The 20,149-nt window shown below is 34.9% G+C and overlaps 1 protein-coding gene across 1 annotated transcript in view; it reads left to right on the top strand.

Annotated features, from left to right (window-relative positions):
- The first annotated feature begins 8,611 nt into the window (after positions 1-8,611).
- The window catches only part of lepr (leptin receptor), a 40,562-nt gene continuing 29,024 nt past the window's right edge, over positions 8,612-20,149 (top strand). Inside the window, exons 1-4 of the mRNA XM_073851857.1 lie at positions 8,612-8,847; positions 13,891-13,943; positions 16,606-16,658; positions 19,776-19,949. Coding sequence (XP_073707958.1) covers positions 13,939-13,943; positions 16,606-16,658; positions 19,776-19,949 — 232 coding nt within the window. The 5' untranslated portion in view covers positions 8,612-8,847; positions 13,891-13,938. The remainder of the gene's footprint in view (positions 8,848-13,890; positions 13,944-16,605; positions 16,659-19,775; positions 19,950-20,149) is intronic.

Raw genomic sequence — 20,149 nt, 5'->3', positions numbered from 1 at the left:
TTATTGGGTTATTTTTAATATTTTTACCCAGACGCTGGGTAATTTTTCTATGGTCTAAAAATGCTGGGTTATTTTGTTTTAACCCAAATGCTGAGTTCAGCTTGTTGGGTCATTTTATTGGGTTATTTTTAATATTTTTACCTAGACGTTGGGTAATTTTTCTGTGGTCTAAAAATGCTGGGTTATTTTGCTTTAACCCAAATGCTGAGTTCAGCTTGTTGGGTTATTTTATTGGGTTATTTTTAATATTTTTACCCAGACGCTGGGTAATTTTTCTGTGGTCTAAAAATGCTGGGTTATTTTGTTTTAACCCAAATGCTGAGTTCAGCTTGTTGGGTTATTTTATTGGGTTATTTTTAATATTTTTACCCAGACGCTGGGTAATTTTTCTATGGTCTAAAAATGCTGGGTTATTTTGTTTTAACCCAAATGCTGAGTTCAGCTTGTTGGGTCATTTTATTGGGTTATTTTTAATATTTTTACCCAGACGCTGGGTAATTTTTCTATGGTCTAAAAATGCTGGGTTATTTTGTTTTAACCCAAATGCTGAGTTCAGCTTGTTGGGTCATTTTATTGGGTTATTTTTAATATTTTTACCCAGACGCTGGGTAATTTTTCTGTGGTCTAAAAATGCTGGGTTATTTTGCTTTAACCCAAATGCTGAGTTCAGCTTGTTGAGTCATTTTATTGGGTTATTTTTAATATTTTATCCAGACGCTGGGTAATTTTTCTATGGTCTAAAAATGCTGGGTTATTTTGTTTTAACCCAAATGCTGAGTTCAGCTTGTTGGGTCATTTTATTGGGTTATTTTTAATATTTTTACCCAGACGCTGGGTAATTTTTCTGTGGTCTAAAAATGCTGGGTTATTTTGTTTGAACCCAAATGCTGGGTTCAGCTTGTTGGGTCATTTTATTGGGTTATTTTTTATATTTTTACCCAGACGCTGGGTAATTTTTCTGTGGTCTAAAAATGCTGGGTTATTTTGTTTTAACCCAAATGCTGGGTTCAGCTTGTTGGGTCATTTTATTGGGTTATTTTTAATATTTTTACCCAGACGCTGGGTAATTTTTCTGTGGTCTAAAAATGCTGGGTTATTTTGTTTGAACCCAAATGCTGGGTTCAGCTTGTTGGGTCATTTTATTGGGTTATTTTTTATATTTTTACCCAGACGCTGGGTAATTTTTCTGTGGTCTAAAAATGCTGGGTTATTTTGTTTTAACCCAAATGCTGGGTTCAGCTTGTTGGGTCATTTTATTGGGTTATTTTTAATATTTTGACCCAGGTGCAGGGTAGTTTTTTGCACTCTAACAAATGCTGGAATATTGTTTTAACCCAAATGCTGGGTTCAGCTTGTTGGGTCATTTTATTGGGTTATTTTTAATATTTTGACCCAGGCGCTGGGTAATTTTTCTGCGGTCTAAAAATGCTGGGTTATTTTGTTTTAACCCAAATGCTGGGTTCAGCTTGTTGAGTCATTTTATTGGGTTATTTTTATATTCTTACCCAGGTGCTGGGTAGTTGTTGGTTTTTTTGCACTCTAAAAATGCTGATATTTTTTCCAACCCAAATGCTGGGTTCATCCTGTTGGGTCATTCTTTTGGGTTATTTTTTATTTTTACCCAGGTACTGCCCATATGCTTGGTTCAGCTTGTTGGGCAATTTTATTGGGTTAATTTTCATATTTTGACCCAGGTGCTGGGTAATTTTTTTGCACCGTAAAAAATGCTGGGTTATTGTTTTTACCCAAATGCTGGGTTCAGTCTGGGTCATTTATTGGATTATATGTTTAATATTTCATCCAGGTGCTAGATAGTTTTGTTTGCACTCTAAAAAATGCTGGGTTATTTTTTTTTAACCCAGATGCTGGGTTCAGCTTGGGTAATTATTTGGGTTATTTTTAATATTTTTACCCTGGTGCTGGGTAGTTTTTCTGTGCTCTAAGAATGCTGGGTTATTTTTTATCCCAAATGCTGTGTTAAGCTTGGGTCGTTTTATTGGGTTATTATTAATATTTTGACCCAGGTGCTAGGTAGATTTTTTGCACTATAACAACTGCTGGGTTATTTTTTAACCCAAATGCTGGGTTTAGCCTGTTAGATCATTTTATTGGGTTATTTTTCACATTTTACCCAGGTGCTGGGTAATTTTTTGCACTGTAAAAATGCTAGGTTATTTTTTTTTTACCCAAATGCTGGGTTCAGTCTTGGTCACTTGTTAGATTATGTTTAATATTTTACCCAGGTGTTAGTTTTTTTGTTTTTTGCACTCTAAAATATGCTGGGTTATTTTTTTTGTAACCCAAATTCTGGGTTCAGCTTGGGTAATTTATTGGGATATTTTTAATATTTTTACCCAGGTGCTGGGTAGTTTTTTTTTATTTTTTATTTATTTTTTTTATTTTTTATTTTTTTGCACTCTAAAAATGCTGGGTTCAGTCTGGGTCATTTATTGGATTATGTTTAATATTTTACCCAGGTGCTAGGTAGTTTTTTTTTTTTTTTTTTTTTTGCAAAGAATTCCCATTGCATTGGCTTCTCTTGCTGCTCCTTTCATGTCCTAAAACCTGAACTTTTTTTTGTTTGTTTTTGTAGATTTTATGATTATAAAAGACTTGACGTTGAATAAAAATATTGTATATGAACTGTTCTTGTCATATATATCCATATACATATATATCCATATATGCCATATACACCATTTTTTAGGGTGCACCATACTGTTTAGCAAATTTTCTGCCATTTGTTTTTAATTTACTGTGAATAATATTTTTGATAAACCAAAGAAATCTTTTCTGCTATAAAGAACCTTTTGTGCACTGAAAAGTTTCCTTAAATGTTACAGGTTCTTCAAGGAACAACTGATGCCAGTAAGGTTTCCTTTATTTTACCTATGATACAGAGTTAAAAATAAATACAAAAATGGCTCATAAAAGTAGTTCTGAGAAAAGATTTACCAGAAACTTCTGAGGATTTTAAATGTATTTATTTTTGCGGTTTGACAATTACTATACCGGACATTCAGTGCTTTGAAATGACAGATGCAATATATACAGACATAAACACATGATAGTCTCCCAAACTCGTGACATTTTGAAGACTTTCTGATGCTATTACTTCATAACAATCATTGCATATCAATGCAACAGTTGCTATGCAGCCATAATGCAGTATTAGAGGTCATGTCGTGACTCATTTGAAATATCTTCCTTGGTGATGCTCCTTGCCATACAGACTCTGCAGGGCTTCCCAGGCACTAGTGATTTACCGCAGCTTATGCTATGCATGACTAGTTTCATTCTTCAGGGTCAGACCTGGGCAAAAGGGGAGCATCAACCCCCCTGCTGTCAAAGAACACCTACACTATGCTGAGATTTAATACCTAGTATTGGCAGCCCACATGCAAACATACCCACACAGATGCATCTGTTCTGATGTCACTGTTCCTTGGAGAGCCTGTGGGAAGGGCAGCATGAATGCTTTGACTGCTTTAAACAAACAAGCATCTTGCTCTGCATTTTAGTCAGTTTTATTATACAAATGTAGATAAAAAATGGCATGACCTTTAATAATAAATAGACAAATCATCCAATATAATGATGAAAAATTAAAGTCTTAGCATTGGGACACTATTACACCAGCAGGGACTTTAATGACAATGCATAATACATTAATATTAACATGGAATTCTTAGTCGCTTTGCACCTATAACTGCCTCTACTCTTTTGAATAGGCTTTCCACAAGTTTGTGTAGTGTTTCTGTGGGAAGTTTTGCTAATTGCCTTGAAATCTCCATTACAGTTCATCCCGACGTTATTTGATAGAGTTGAGGTCTATGAGGACCAGTGGAATTCTTCCAGACCAATTTCATCCAACCATTTCTTATTTGACCTTGTTTTGTGTGCTTGGGCACAGTCATGCTGCTTTAGAAAACTGCACAAAGTGGGAAGCATACCGTTGTTCTAATTATCTTGGTATTCTGAAGCATTAACATTTCCCTTCACTGGAAGTAAGAGACCTAGACCAACTCCTGAAAACAGCCCCATTATCCCTCCTTTACCAAAGGTTACAGTTGGCACAGGTAATGTTTTCCTGGCATCTGCCAAATTCAGAATTGCTCATCAGAGTGCCAAACACAGAAACGTGATTTGTCACTCCACAGATCACGTTTCCACCGCTCCAGAGTTACGTGGCACCATGCTTTTCACAACCATGTTTTTGTACTTGGTGATGTGAGGCTTGGATGCAGCTGCTCAGCCATGGAAACCCATTCGATTAAGCTGATATTAAAGGTTGTATCAGCGAGGCTTGAAATCGCTGATACAACCTTTAATGCATGTGGATGTTTGTAACACTTCAGCTAGAATCAGGGGAGCATTGGTGACTTCTATGCAATATATATGCTTCAGGACTCGATGACCCCACTCTATGACTTCACGTGGTCTTCCACTTTGTGGCTGAGTTGCTGCTATTTCGCCTTCCAATAATACAACTAACAGTTGACTGTGGAATATCTAGCAGGGATGAAATTTCACAAACTGACTTATTGCAAAGGTGGCATCCTACTGCGGTACCATGCCTGAATTCACTAAGGCTACGTTCATACTGCGAGCCTTAGTGCTCAATTCATATTTTTGCTCAGATACGATCTATTTTTGTATAGCTGTTCACATTGCTGTTTTAAATGTCACCAATATTAGATTTACAGTGTGAACAGATCATGGTTCTGAAAAACAACACAACAAATGTGCAAAAAAACAACACAAACAGGGTTGCCAGGTTTTCACAACAAAATCTGCCCAATTGATTCTCAAAACTAGTCCAAAACTACCACAATTGCGTTCCCGGTGGTAAACATAGTATTAGTGGGGTTGCTTCAACCCACAAAGTTGAAAAACAACCCATGCAAAAAGTAGCCAAATTCCACGGGAAAACTGCGCAGCATGCCATCAGAAGTACAGTTACAGAAGTAAACACAGAGGACTTAAAGTATGCGATTATGTTTACTATTGTGTGATCTATGTGCCGGCAATATGAAAAATAAAGACAAGAATGTGACAGAAGAGTTTTGATATGAGCCCCTACAGTTGTCACTGTACTACTTTTGAGTTCTGACCCATTACTGTACTTCCACTGACTACCTTTCACAACTGTCTTGACTTTGGGTTTGTAAAATCTTTAAAGTGACTCCGATGAGCGCAGAATTGTGACAAATGCTTTTCTAGAGTGATGTAAAAGTTGCATGAATTCCGATATGACTGTTCACACTGCGGTTACATTGCAAAACATCTAACTTTTATCGGAATTAGCACCACATGTGGAAGTGTCGGAATCGGAATGGAAAAGATCGGATTCCATGTGGTTTGTGCTGTTCACACTGCCCAAATCTGTTTTATTTTGCTCACATGTGACTCAGACCTGTTTTTCTCACGATGGTGTGAACAGCACAAACTGCATGGAAACTGATCTTTTCAATTACAATTTGTGCCACTTCCATATGTGGTACTAAATCCAATACAGATCAGATGTTTTGCAATGCGACCGCAGTGTGAACAGAACTCAAAGAACTTTTATGTAACTCTAGATAAACATTAGTCATCATTCTGCACTCATTGGAGTTACTTCATAGGTTTTACACACCCAAAGTTATCAAGACAGTTGCAAAAGTAGTCAGAAGTACAATGATGTGTCAAAACTTATAAGTATTACAGTGACAACACTATATACAACTAAACATGAGGGCTCACATCATAAAAGTTTTAAAACTCTGCTCTCTTCTTTCACATCCTTGTCTTTATTTTTTTATATTTTCTGTGCATAACTTCACTGGCTTCTGTGGCAGATCACATGATGAATAAATGCGAAAATGCTTACTTTATGTCCTCCGTGTTTACTTCTGTATGACAGCGTGCTGCACAAGTGTTGCCAAGACCTCATTTTTTCAGCAGAATTGGGATACTTTTTCACTGTTGCCGTGGGGTTAAAGTGACCCCTCTAATGCAATATTTACCCCCCAGAATGCTATTGGGATAGTTTTGGACTAGTTTTGAGAAGCAATTGGCCGGATTTTGTTGTGAAAACCTGGCAACCCTGTTTGTATTGTTCTTTTATGCATGCGGGTCAGTTCAGAACCACAATCTGTTCACACAGGAAATCTGATACTGGCCATATTTAAAACAAAAATGGGAACAGCTATACAAAAAAAAAAATTAATCTAAGCAATCAGCATTGAGCACTAAAACTCGCAGTGTGAACGTAGCCTAAACTCTAGAGAATGACCCCTTTTCCCACAAATGTATGGTTAGGTGCTATATTTTATACACCTGTGGCAATTGAGCATTCGCAAACAGTTTGATTTACAGGCGATCTGACCAATCATAATGCTGAATCTGCCATCTTGTCCAACGAACATATCAGACAGGAGAGGAGATTAACTTGGTGGACTTAAATTTGAAAAATTATGTGTATTGACATCTTTCCACATTCTGAAGTTCATCCATGTTTATTTTGTGCTTTGAGTAAATATGAAAAGACGATTGGTTTGGGTCAATTGCTCTGACTGAAACACCTCCATTTTTGGAATGTTTCGAAATGATTCCTCAGTTCTACACCCTATATGTATGTTTTGTCTCAGGTGTAATCTAATCCTAATATGTTTCTATGGCAATGGATTTTCATGTTTTGATTCTGATAAGGTTTTGATAAGCATGGCTGCCATCTAAATTGCATCCCACTGACTTTCCAACCTGCTGTGACTTTCTGAGGAGATACATAGTGTTCTTGGTCTAGCATCACAGCATGAGAGAGCCCACATAGTGCATGTCATGCATTTAAATGGTTATTGTGAGCCCAAGCTGTAGCAGTATTATGTGTATATGGGCCTGGAAAAGGCTGATAAAGGTTGATAAACATTCATGCCTTAGAGCATCAGTGTTAAATTTTGTACTGCCTTGGTGTTTGTATCTGTTGGTGAGTATTTTATGTAACTGAAAATCCCATTTTGGCTTCAAAATCATCCAAGGTCTAATAGATGTTGAGGCAAAGACAAATTAATATTATATAATATTGCGATAATATGTAGGCTTATTAATACATCTAAAAACCGATTTAATAAAATATATTTGCTTAGGAAAACGTTTTATAGATATATATTTAATTATATTTTTTTATAAGTGCTGTGACATATTATACTCAAAAAGTCTCCATACAGTGGACTACCAGTAAAATTAATTTAAAACATCTCTGACCAAAAATTATTCAGACACTTTGGACAGACTATGCTTTGCTTAAGTGTTTTTTCTTCGCTAATGTGACCTTTAGGAGGACCGTCTACCTTATTAACATACGGACACAGAAATACAGAGTAAATGTAGAAATACATAAATAAATGTAGTGTAACACAATTATTACAAAATAGCACATTAAAAATGACACTTTTGACTAATTTATTTATCCATATTTGCATTTATTTATTTCCGCATTCATTTATTTATACAATTATGCATTTATGCATTTCTACATTTATTTATTTATTTCAGCATTTATTCCTTAATTTATTTATGCATTTCTTAATTTATTTATGTATTTCTACATTTATTAATTAATTTATTTATGCAATTATTCATTTATTTATTTAGACTTATTTAATGTCATTTCTCACCATACATTTTTACACCACAGACTGAACAAAATTAAGCATTGCTTGGTAATTGGTCAACAAAGTTTTGATTGTAAATATGGTCATACTAGCAGTTGTCTGTATTTATGGTTTATTGTAATCCATTACATACCTTTCTATCAAAGTGATCTGACTTGATCTATCATTTTCTAAACTATAGGGAAAAACAACGTTAAAGGTTTCTGAATACATTTTGGTTTGACTGTACGTGATAGGGTCTAAGTATTAATAAATATCTTCATACGTGAGATATGCATTAAGCATTTGTAACTTCTACAGTGAAAAACAGTTGTGAAGTAACTATCACGTGGCCTAAGTGTGTGGTTATTACATCGATCCATGAAAGAGCTTGCATATGAGACAAGCACGTCACGTGGGAGCCTCCTCGCGCTCACTTCAGGTGATGACAGCATGTTGAGATCATGCGGATGACGTAATGTCGCTAAATGGCAACAGTGCAAGTGATACAGTAAGACGTTCATTTGATTCAATTACCACTGACTCATTATTCAGTGTATTTAATTATGACTGTTTACAGATCTGTTGAAACAACAACTATAGGCCTAGTATGCCACTGCTAAAAATACTACATTGTCAATATTTGTAAAAAAATTCAACTTAAAGATTAGCATTTGTTCTTATATAGAAAATAAGCGCTTACTTTTGAAAAACAACATTACAAACTCAACAGCATGGCAAATACCTGAATATACTGTATATTAGGATAGTTAGGCGAATTTCGCTAGAATAGAGTAGAATAAAGAAGTATTTCCTCGAGGAAGGTGTGTACGTTGTAAAATAACAAATGCAGCAGACTTTCTTTTCCTTGCCAAAAATTAAACAATGAAGATGATTATGTTGTGACGCAATACGCTCCGTAGATGGTGCCCCTCCCTCCGCCGGGAAACTCACAGCAGCAGCAGCAGCGGCGGAGGCGACGGTGGTAGTAGGTCTCGAGTTCAGGATGCCGAGGTCTGGAAACATTCGGAAAGTCACACGCCTCTCCTAGTCTGCAATAACGACTACAGATATTCTTCACCACAGGAGGAAGAGTTTAACTCTGGGTCTGGAGCTTTTCCCTCATTTTCAAAAGAAGCAGGACTCGTACAGTAAGACTTTGCCAGTATAGTTGGATCAAACCCACCGATAGCCAGAAGTGTGATCACCTCAGGTGAGACATTCTGCACATATTTTCCTCTCTTGAGTTCAAGCGGATAATCTCAGGCAGCAGTGATAGCGGTAAAACTGTCCTTCACTTTTAGCAAGCCACTTGAGATCTTTTAAAGCTGAAACCACGAGGACCTATTTCTTCACTCACCTTTTGTAATTTACTGACCTGTTTTGTGCGTGCTTATCCCAACTGTCTTACGTTCACTGGAAAATGTTCTTTCAGTTTAATGATTTACGTATACAGAATCATTCATGTTGTGGTTTTGCTAGTGGCTTGGCTTAATATCAGGCTTAATATAGCCTAATTTATTATTGGGGTTTCCTCATTTTTATGTCCGGAGCAGTGTCAGTGTTTCCGTTGCCGTTATAGCGATGTCCAAATCGTGAACGAATCGTTCTTATGAGTTGGAACTTTTAATGAATCTTTTGAACTGTTTTACACATTTTGTCCTAGCAGCTCGCGAGTCAACGACTCACTGAACCGATTCATTGAACTGAGAATCATCTTTGTCGGAGATGTCCGATCACAGTGAAGAGTAGGGCTGAATGAGCTAATAGTCGGAGCATGTGCAGTGAACTGAAGATTTAGCTGATCGTGAGAAAAGTTACAAGCTGTAGAAGTTACAAATAAATGTAATGGACGTAGTTACAGCTTCATTTTATGGCAGTTTTATCAACCCATACGAAACAGAGATAAAAAAAAGATAAAAATGAATTTTAATATGGTTAATGTAATTATTTATGCAATATCGTTTTCTGCAAATTCTTCAAAGTAGCGAGCAATCTATAAAAAAACAGAAGCATAGATTTATTTTTTGGGGTGTTTATTGACACTCGGATGTCAGCAACTACATGCAATTATGGTAATCTCTAAATAGAGTGCAACAGTTGGTTCCGGAAGTAAAAATCCCATTAATTTTCTCCTGTTGATTTTAACTTACAGACCTTCTGTGAAATATGCTTTTGTCGAAGCCATCAGCATTATGTGATTTATGATGCACAATCACTTCCACATTTAGCCCCACATTTAGCCTCACATTTGGCCACACATTTGGCCACAGAACTTCTGGTGCAGTGTTTGGAAATTGTTAGAAAACCAAGAACAAAATTAAATTTGAGGAAGTGTTACATAATAGGACACAGGATTATTGTAGTCACCTTAACACTAAAGCTTTTTAAAGCTTCTGGAACACATTAATACAATGTAAGGTTTAATAACATACTAAAATCTTCTGTTTACTAGTTAGTAATATATATATATATATATATATATATATATATGCATACAATAAGGTTCATTAGTTAACATTAGCTACCTACTTTAGTTAACATGAACTAATAAATAATACTTCTACAGCATTTATTAATCATACATTCATTTCAGCATTTACTAATGCTTTATTAAAATCTAAAGTTGTGCTTGTTAACATTAGTTAATGCACTCTGAGTTGACATGAACTACTGTATTTTCATTAACTAACATTAACAGATGTTAATTAATATGGTAATAAATGTATTGTTCATTGTTTGTTCATATTAGTTAATGCACTAACATTAACGTAATGGAACCTTATTATAATATAATGTAATTGGTTATTAGAAATATAACAGAAACAGTTTGCAACTCCCATTGCTTGTTATGAAAAAATAATAAACCGGATACTTGCGTACAACAGATCTTAGTGGAAAATTTTCAATCTGATTTTATTATTCATAATGGTTCAATTTTGTGTCAACAGAAAAACTAATGCACACTGAAATGAATATTAATTTGAGCAGAATACTGGAACATCTCAGAGCTGATGCACTCAATGTGTTGCTTGCTATTGCAGTGATAGAGTAAAGCCACTCAATGGAAAAAGAGTCCAGATGTTCTGGGATGGGTTTATGTTTAACCTGCATGTGATTTCAGTTTTTAAAACAGTTTTCTTTTTCTAAAAGGAACTGAATCAATTAGAGGATATCTGTTGGACGTAGCGTCACATATTTGACAATGTACTAAATGAGAAGATGAGTGCAGGATTCCAGTTGCTTATTAACTCTAATTAAAAATCATTGTAACCCAAAATGGGTAAAGATCTGGTTTTGTAGGTTCAAACCCCTTAATCGAGACGTTCACTTCCAGAATAAAAAAATACTGATAATTTACTTACCGCCATGTGATCCAAGATGTTAATGTCTTTCAGTCTTTAGTTGCAAGAATGTAAGGTTTTTGAGGAAAACGTTCCAGGATTTTTCTCCACATAGTGGACTTCAATTGTGGCCAATGGGTTGAAGGTCCAAATTGCAGTTTCAGTGTAGCTTCAAAGGGTTCAACACGATTCCAGCTGAGGGATAAGTGTCTTATCTAGTGAAACGAATGGTCATTTTCTAAAAAAAAGTAAACATTTATGTACTTTTTAACCACAAATGCTCGTTTTGTACCAGCCGATGTTTTTTTTGATTACGTAATCATGTTGGAAATATCACGCATGACATAGGCTGAAGTACCGACCCATTGTTTACAAAGCAACCTGGCAAAGAAAGTCAAACGCCCTTTACAAATAAAAGGTAAAACATCAATGTTGGATGATTTTTAAGTTGGAGGAGAACATGATATAGAGTTTTTCACCCTACCCAACCTTTTTGAACTGAAGTACACAGACGAAAAACTAACTATGCAAGACAACTTCTAGTGCAAGATGAGCATTTGTTGTTTAAAAAGTATATACATTTTTATATTTATTTTTATTAGAAAATAGCAGATTGTTTTGCTAGATAAGACCCTTATTCCTCAGCTGGGTTCGTGTAGAGCCCTTAAAATCTGCATTGAAACTGCAGTTTGAATTTTCAACTCATTGGCCACCATCGAAGTCCACTATGGAGAAAAATATTGCAATGTTTTTCACAAAAGCGTGAAAATAGCAGATTGTTTTGCTAGATAAGACCCTTATTCCTCAGCTGGGTTCATGTAGAGCCCTTAAAATCTGCATTGAAACTGCAATTTGAACTTTCAACTCGTTGGCCACCATTGAAGTCCACTATATGGAGAAAAATATTGGAATGTTTTTCACAAAAGCGTGAAAATAGCAGATTGTTTTGCTAGATAAGACCCTTATTCCTCAGCTGGGTTCATGTAGAGCCCTTAAAATCTGCATTGAAACTGCAGTTTGAACTTTCAACTTGTTGGCCACCATTGAAGTCCACTATATGGAGAAAAATATTGGAAAGTTTTTCACAAAAGCGTTCATTTCTTTGCGAACGAAAACAGAAAGATGTTGAGATCTTGGATCACATGGGGGTGAGTAAATTATAAGGAAATTTTCATTCCGGAAGTGAACTTACCTTTTTTTAAGGTCTTCAAAGGGATAGATCACCCAAAAATTAATATTTGTTGTTTATCTGCTTACCCCCAGGGCATCCAAGATGTAGGCTTTATTTCTTCAGTAGAACACAAACAAAGGTTGTTAACTCAAACCGTTGCAGTCTATCAGTCATATAATGGAAGTCAATGAGACCCACGGCTTTGAGAGTCAAAAACCAAATTAAACCCTGCGGCTCGTGGCGAATTGAGGTCTTAACACACAAAACAATCGGTCAGTGCAAGAAACTGAACAGTATTTATATATTACTTATTATATATTTATAAATACTGTTCAGTTTCTTGCACAGACCGATTGTTTTGTGTGTTAAGACCTCAATGTATTGTCATGAGCCGCAGGGTTTAACTTGGTTTTGTCTGTATATGTTTTTTTTATTCTCAATGCCATGGATCCCATTGACTGCCATTATATGACTGACAGACAGCAAAGGTTTGAGTTCAAAATCTTCGTTTGTGTCCTACTGAAGAAACAAAGTCAACTACATCATGGATGCCCTGGGGGTAAGCAGATAAACATCATATTTTCAATTTTGGGTGAACTATCCATTTAATTATCACCACTGTATCACTTGAAATTGGTTCATTGTTTCATGGTTAACATTCAACATTTATTTTTGCCTTGTTCTGCACCATTTAATTCACATGTAGGTTAAACATACGACCTATCCCAGAACACCTGGACTCTGTTTTCCACTGAGTGGCCACACAATATTACAGGTTTTCCTCATTGCAATAATCAAAGCAACACATTGAATGTATCAGCTTTGTGATGTTCTAGTATTCTGTCCGAGTTAATATTCATTCTGGCGAGCATTTGGTTTTATGTTGTTGACACAAAATTAAACATCATCAAAGTTGTTTTGACATTTGATAGGGGATTTTACATAAATATGTGAGATGTTCACAAGAGCCTTCCTGGAAAAAAGGCTTTACTGAAGTGAATGGCCACTTGCCTTGTCTCCTTGCATATTCACATCCAACCTGTTTTTATATCAGATTATCTTATAACATGTTTGGTTCAGCAGCAGTTCCAGGTGGCTCTAACAGATGGTGTGGAAAGCATTGAATTATGGGGCCCGTAGTGTTTTATTTGTTGCATGCAAGGCAGATTATGAAGCACTGGTTTTCATTTTTTTGTGTGCATTTGCTGCGTTCACTAGGTCAGTTGTATTCTGACTCATCATTGCAGCATTGTGGCAAAACAGGTTTTAGATTTCACAATATTGCTCTGTATAAAATGCCAGGAAATGCTAAACATGGGTGTTGCTGCCGTTAACATGTTTGCGCAGGCACACAGTCAAACAGTGTTGCGCTTTGTTAATTTAACCTAGCATTTTGGTACATCCAGGAACTGAGGGAAGCAGCCATGCTCGTTATTGCCTTGTACAAGAAAGGTGACTTATCTCGTAAAGAGAGAATAAGCCAGGGAATCAAAGGCAAATATAATCAGTGCAGACTAATTCACTCTGAAGCCGGTGTCATATTACTGCCTTATACGTTTAATGCGTGCCAAAACATTTGCCTGCTTTATTTTCCATTAAGTGACTCAGGAATGACTTTCTCCGTCCCTTAAGAAAGTAAAACTATTCCTGCATTCTTTTTCGTCAGTGGTTTAGTTTAAATCAAATTTGTCTGTATTCCCACGCAGAGGCCATTCCTCTCTTATTCTCTGTCTCATTACAGACTCCATCACTCCATCAGGAAGAGAAATGATGCTCACAATCATATGAAATGATGTAAGTAGCTCTAATTAGATTTGCATGGTTCATCAGACTGTTGCTTTATATCACTGATTACTCAAGTGGTTAATGAATTGTTAAGAAGAGGGAATTTGCATTTCTGCAAGTAATTTAATCTTGTTTTAGAGTATGTTAAATAGCCAAGTAATACTGCACACACATTGCACAATATTTCTTTGTTTCTTGAAATCTTGAAGAGAGAGAGTTTGATGACACATTCTTCTTATTACATTTTCTTAACATTTTCCAAACTAGGTAGCTTTATGGGGTGAGGCATGCTGTGATAAGCAACCTAATTTTGAAAATAGACTTTTGGGTGCAACATATTTTGGTATATTGTTTATTGGCTGATATTACAGTCAATATAGGATTTTTATTGATACTGATGTTGTATGTTTAATTGTGTGTGTTAATTTACCTCCTTGTTCTCAAACACAGTTAAAAGGTTAGTTCACCCAAAAATAAAAATCATCAAAATTTACTCACCCTCAAGTTGTTTCAAATCTGTATGATCTTCTTTCATCTTCAGAACACAAATTAAGATATTTTTCCGAATTTTTTTAGAGAGCTTTCAATTGAACACACGTCCAAGACTGACAGAAAAGAAGAAAAGAAACTGTTGAATAAAATATTTATTTTTGCCACATGGACTATATGTGACCCTGGACCACAAAACCAGTCATAAGGTTAAATTTTACAAAACTGATATGTATACATCATATGAACGCTCAATAAATAAGCTTTCTATTGATGTATGGTTTGTTAGGATAGGACAATATTTGGCCGAGATACATCTATTTGAAAATCTGGAATCTGAGGGTGCAAAACAATCAAAATACTGAGAAAATTACCTTTAAAGTTGTCCAAATTAAGCTCTTAACAATGCATATTACTAATCAAAAATTACATTTTGATATATTTATAGTAGGAATTTTACAAAAAATCTTCATGGAACATGATCTTTACTTAATTTCCTAATGATTTTTGGCATGAAAGAAAAAACAATAATTTTGACCCATACAATGTATTTTTGGCTATTGCTACAAATATACCCAAGCGACTTAAGACTGGTTTTGTGGTCCAGGGTCACATATTACCAATGTCTTTACTATTTTTCTGGGCCATGTTGCATTGATGTCTACGCAGAGTCAGAAAGCTCTCGGATTTTATCAAAAATATCTTCATTTGTGTTCCGAAGATGAACAAAGGTCTTAAAGTTTGGAACAGGGCAGGGCGATATGGGCAAAAAATAAATATATTCATATCAGTTGATGTCAATAATTATCACAATAAATGTCATTTTTTTATTTCTTTCAAGTTTAAAGGCAGATTTTTGGTCAAAAGACAAAGTTGTAAAAAACAGACATAATTGTGGTTTTAAACTACTCTTTATGGTCAGAACATCACAAACACTTCACATTTTTAAATTGTTTACACTTTTCCAATCATTTTTCCTAATAATTATCTTAATAGAAAAAATAATTTGTTGTTCTGCATGTTCTAATGAGTAATATTGCTTCAAATTAAGAAACGGTAATATTAATAATATAAAAAATTTTGTCTCTACGAAATACACATGTGGTGGTAGCTTAGGTTGGGATGCAGATGTAAATGTATGTTTATTATTAAAATCAGTAATATCTGTAAAAATTGTAGCAACCTTATGGTCAAATCTATTTATTCTGACTGTTTGAGTTATTTTGGTCTTCCATAGTAGCACAAATTTAGATTATGATAACCACAGTTCAAACAAATATAACAAATATAGCACCTCCATACCATGGTATGGATGTATGTAATATGGTTTCTTGGTATTTGTATGGAAAACAGTAGTCTAAATACATAATATAAATGCATAAACACTATAGTTTAATCACAAAAATACTAGTATTTTATTCTATTACTCCTTCAATACATTTAATACATATCTACATTAATAATATTATTTTTGGTTATATGAATTCCCACATTTCTGACATAGTACAATGGTGCAGTTAGTGTTACTACAGTAAATCCATGATGGCGATTTGTTGATTGAAAAGCCACCTGACTGTCTCTTTACGCGCAGTGTGTCTCCTGTTTGTCACCGCTGTTTCATTTGGCTGTAAACCAAGTCATTTGTGTTCTTCGCTGAATTCAAGCACTTCATACTCGATCTCACAGTGCTGTTTAGAGGTCACATGACTGAGACTTATCAGCGAGTAAACACGTCTGCTCTAGTTCCATCTTTGGCGCATAAACATTATAACGAACATTTATCGAACTCTTGTTATATATTATTATTATATCACGATAATTATCGTTATCAATTTATCACCTAACCATAACATGATGGTGAATAATTAATAACAGAATTTCATAAAAAGTAATAGTATATGTACAGTAAATAATAAACAAGCAACAAGCTAGCATTGTGACGCTGATGATCAGAACCTCTCAGATTTTAATCAGAAAGTCTAGTTAATTTAGCTGGAAGCATTTTCATAAAAATAAACCACAGACGTGCTTTTGACTCAGGCAGCAGTAGAATGTTGTATAATGATTAAACTAAACGCTGTCACGCTGTTTGAGCTTAAAGATTTGACCATTCCAGCGTTGAAAAAGATTGTGAGTCATATCCATACTGAACCATTTTACAGATGTCCCCTCTTTCCCGTAGGTCTCTGTTTATCATGCTCGTTCTTCTTGTGAATTTCATTACCATTTCACGAGGTAAGTTGTTGCTGCATTAAGCTAAAATTACACTTCCTGTTTTCATTCAAACTCTGTATCTAGTATCTTTTCATTGTTTTCCATTTCCTATTTGCTGTCGAGGCAAAGACCTGCATAGTGTGCTGGACACCCACCAGCTGTCAGCAGTCCCTCTACCCACCTCAGAGATGGGTTATGGTTGAGCGCACAAAGTGCAGGAGGCTGATGAATGCACAGAGAGATAGAATACGACAGAGAGGTAGTGAGAGAGAGAGGTAGATTGAAAGTAAGGGGTGGAGGAGGAACGTGATTACACCCACATCATGAATCAGACTATAAACTTTTAACGGTCGCCTAGGGGCCTCACATATAGACAGATGTACAGATGAGACAGGGCCATGCTCATAGGCCTTCAGGATAACAGTAGTGCAGTTGGTGAAGGAACTGAAGGTGAAATGTGTTGTTGCTTTGGATAATGTTAAATTAAAATGGATATTATTTTAATTATTTAAATATATCAGTGCTGTATTGATTATCAATTGAAATTAGGGCTTTTTTATTTATCAGTATTGATCAGTGTTTATATATTACATATATATATCATAATTAACTGTGAATATGCTTTTTACCTATTTACATTTATACTATTATTTTTGTCATCTAAGCTTTAACACAATAACTTAAAGGGATAGTTCTACAAAATATTATGTCATTAATTACTCACCCTCATGTTGTTTCCAAACTTGTAGGACTTTTGTTTATCTTCGGAACAAAAATTAAGATTAAGAAAGCTCTCTGACCCTGCATAGACAGCAACGCAGCTACTACGTTCAAGGCCCAGAAAGGTAGTAAGGACATCATTAAAATAGTCCATGTGACGTCAGTAGTTGAACCTTAATGTTATGTAGTTACGAGAATACTTCTTGTGTGCAAAGAAAACTAAAATAATGACTTTATTCAACAATAATTGATGTAAATAATTAACATTGTCCGTACTACTTTTCTAAGCCTTGAATGTGTCAGTTGCATTGCTGTATATGCAAGATTAAAAGCATTTGGATATCATTAAAAAATAAAAAATCTTAATTTGTGTTCCCAAAGATGAACAAAGGTCTTACAGGTTTGGAACAGCATTAAGGGTGAGTAATTAATAAGAGAATTTTAATGTTTGTGTGAACTATCCCTTTAAATATTTTTTTAAAAGCAATAATAATTTGAGTATCAATGAGTATCAAATTTTCATATTGGACCTTAAGTTAAATTGCTGTGATGTGCTTTTTAAATTATTGATTCATTTTATTTATTTATAATTATCAGAGTTGGCCAGACATGTATACATTTCAGTGTCAAAATATTTAGTTTAATATGCACTGTGAGTATTTGACATAACATATAAATAGTGTGGCACTAGTGCTCTGTTTGATCATCTTGACCATCCTCTGTTTGACGCAATCATTTTTTTTGGGAGGGGGGGGGGCAGGGTCATGAGTTCTATTAACCAATGGAAGATGGGGAAGTGTTTGGGAAACATGTTTGAAAATAGTCATTCATTTAGCAGATAGACCGATAACCAATATTTTGAACCAATGTATATGTCTGGTGTAAAAATGAAATTAAGAAAAATGAAGAATAACAATGGTTCTGACAGAATAACTGTCTTTACATTATTTTAAATTATTTTATTGACAAATCGTTTTTGAAAATGACTGATACCGATATCCATAAAAATGCTTAATATCCGCACCGATAATCAGCCAGGCTGATAACCGGTCGACCCCTAATTCCATGTGGTAACTTTAGAGGTGTAGAAAGTTAACAAACTACAATAAAAAATGTATTATGAGTTTGGGAAATTTGTTTGAAAATGATCATTATTTTTGCAATTCCATGTAAGGGTCAATGGGTATGCATTTCTTAGGGTCAATGCTGATATTGATTATTACAGATCAAGTAGACGGATAAACAATATTTTAAACCGATAAAAACAGACAAAAACTTTCTTTAAATGATTTAAAAATATTTGATTGGCATATCATTTTAACCATAAAAATGCTTAATATCGGCACTGATAATCGGTCGACCCATAACTCCATGTGGTAACATTGAAAGTTAACAAACTACATTTAAAAAAATTATTATGTGTTTGGAAAACTTGTTAAAAAATGATCATGATTTTTGCAATTCCATGTAGGGGTCGACTGGTATGCGTTTTTTAGGGTCATTGACGAAATTGATTATTACACATCAAGTAGACTGATAAACAATATTTTGAACCGATATACTGTATATGTCTGGTGTAAAAATGAAAATTACTGTCAAAATTAAGAATAACAAGGGTTCTGACAAAAACTTTCTTTAAATGATTTAAAAATATTTTATTGGCAAATCGGTTTTGAAAATGACGGATACCGATAACCATAAAAATGCTTAAATATCTGCACCCATAATCGGTCGACCCCTAATTCCATGTGGTAACATTAGTGGTGTAGAAAGTTAACAAACTACATTTAAAAACATTGTGTGTTTGGGAAACTTGTTTGAAAATTATGGGTCGAGCAGTATGTGTTTTCAGGGTCATTGCCAAAATTGATTATATTAATGACTACAGATGAAGTAGACCGATAAACAATATTTTGAACAGATATATATGTCTGGTGTAAAAATTAAAATTCATGTCAAAGTTAAGAATGAAAAAAAATAAAAACAAAAAACTTTCTGTAAATGATTTTAAATTATTTTATTGGCAAATCATCTTATGTTTCGAAATTGAAAACCATAAAAGTGCCTGATATCGGCATTGATAATCAGCCAGGCTGATAACCGGTCGACCCCTAATTCCATGTGGTAACATTAGTGGTGCAGAAAGTTAACAAAATAATTTTACAACTCAAAAGTACGAAATCTTTGTTTAGAAATACATGATGATTTGCTTATGTTGTAGTCCTACACCGTCGTGACGTCCTTGAGTAGCTTTCTGATTAATGTTCAATTCTGAGCACTTCTGAGAAATGAATCTGTCAGTAGATTTTTCTTTTATACATAAGGTCTGTCCTCTGAGATTTTTTTTTTGCGCCTGTTTGTTCAGTTTGAATAGTATAACAAATCAATGTCACTCACATTGAGAACTTTGTGTTCCAGGTCTTGCTGCTTTGAGTTCTTCTGATGGCAGGGGTGGTGTTTATGAAGACCTAAAGTGGAAGGCTTTGCTATGTTGTGAGCTGCCCTTTGCTCAGACACTCGACGGTGGTCTTTCAGAACACCCACCCGTAGGACAGTGTCAGCTACAAAATGCTACAAAACCAGAACTCTCAAGTAAATCACCCACTCTTTCTGGTAAAATCAATCTGTGTGAGGTTAATCGTTGCTTTCGGAATCAAGATCATGTAAAATACAGTTTTTTCATGTTTGTAAAAAAAAATTGTCAAACATTGTTAGAGTGTTGCTGATAATATGTAAACTAAATCTGCATATTAGAATGATTTTGGAAGGATCATGTGACACTGAAGACTGGA

The sequence above is a fragment of the Garra rufa genome, chromosome 12, assembly GCF_049309525.1.
Source record: "Garra rufa chromosome 12, GarRuf1.0, whole genome shotgun sequence".
NCBI classification, from domain to species: domain Eukaryota; kingdom Metazoa; phylum Chordata; class Actinopteri; order Cypriniformes; family Cyprinidae; genus Garra; species Garra rufa.
Note: the sequence above shows the minus strand (reverse complement) of the source record. Positions and strands in the feature narration are given on the sequence as shown.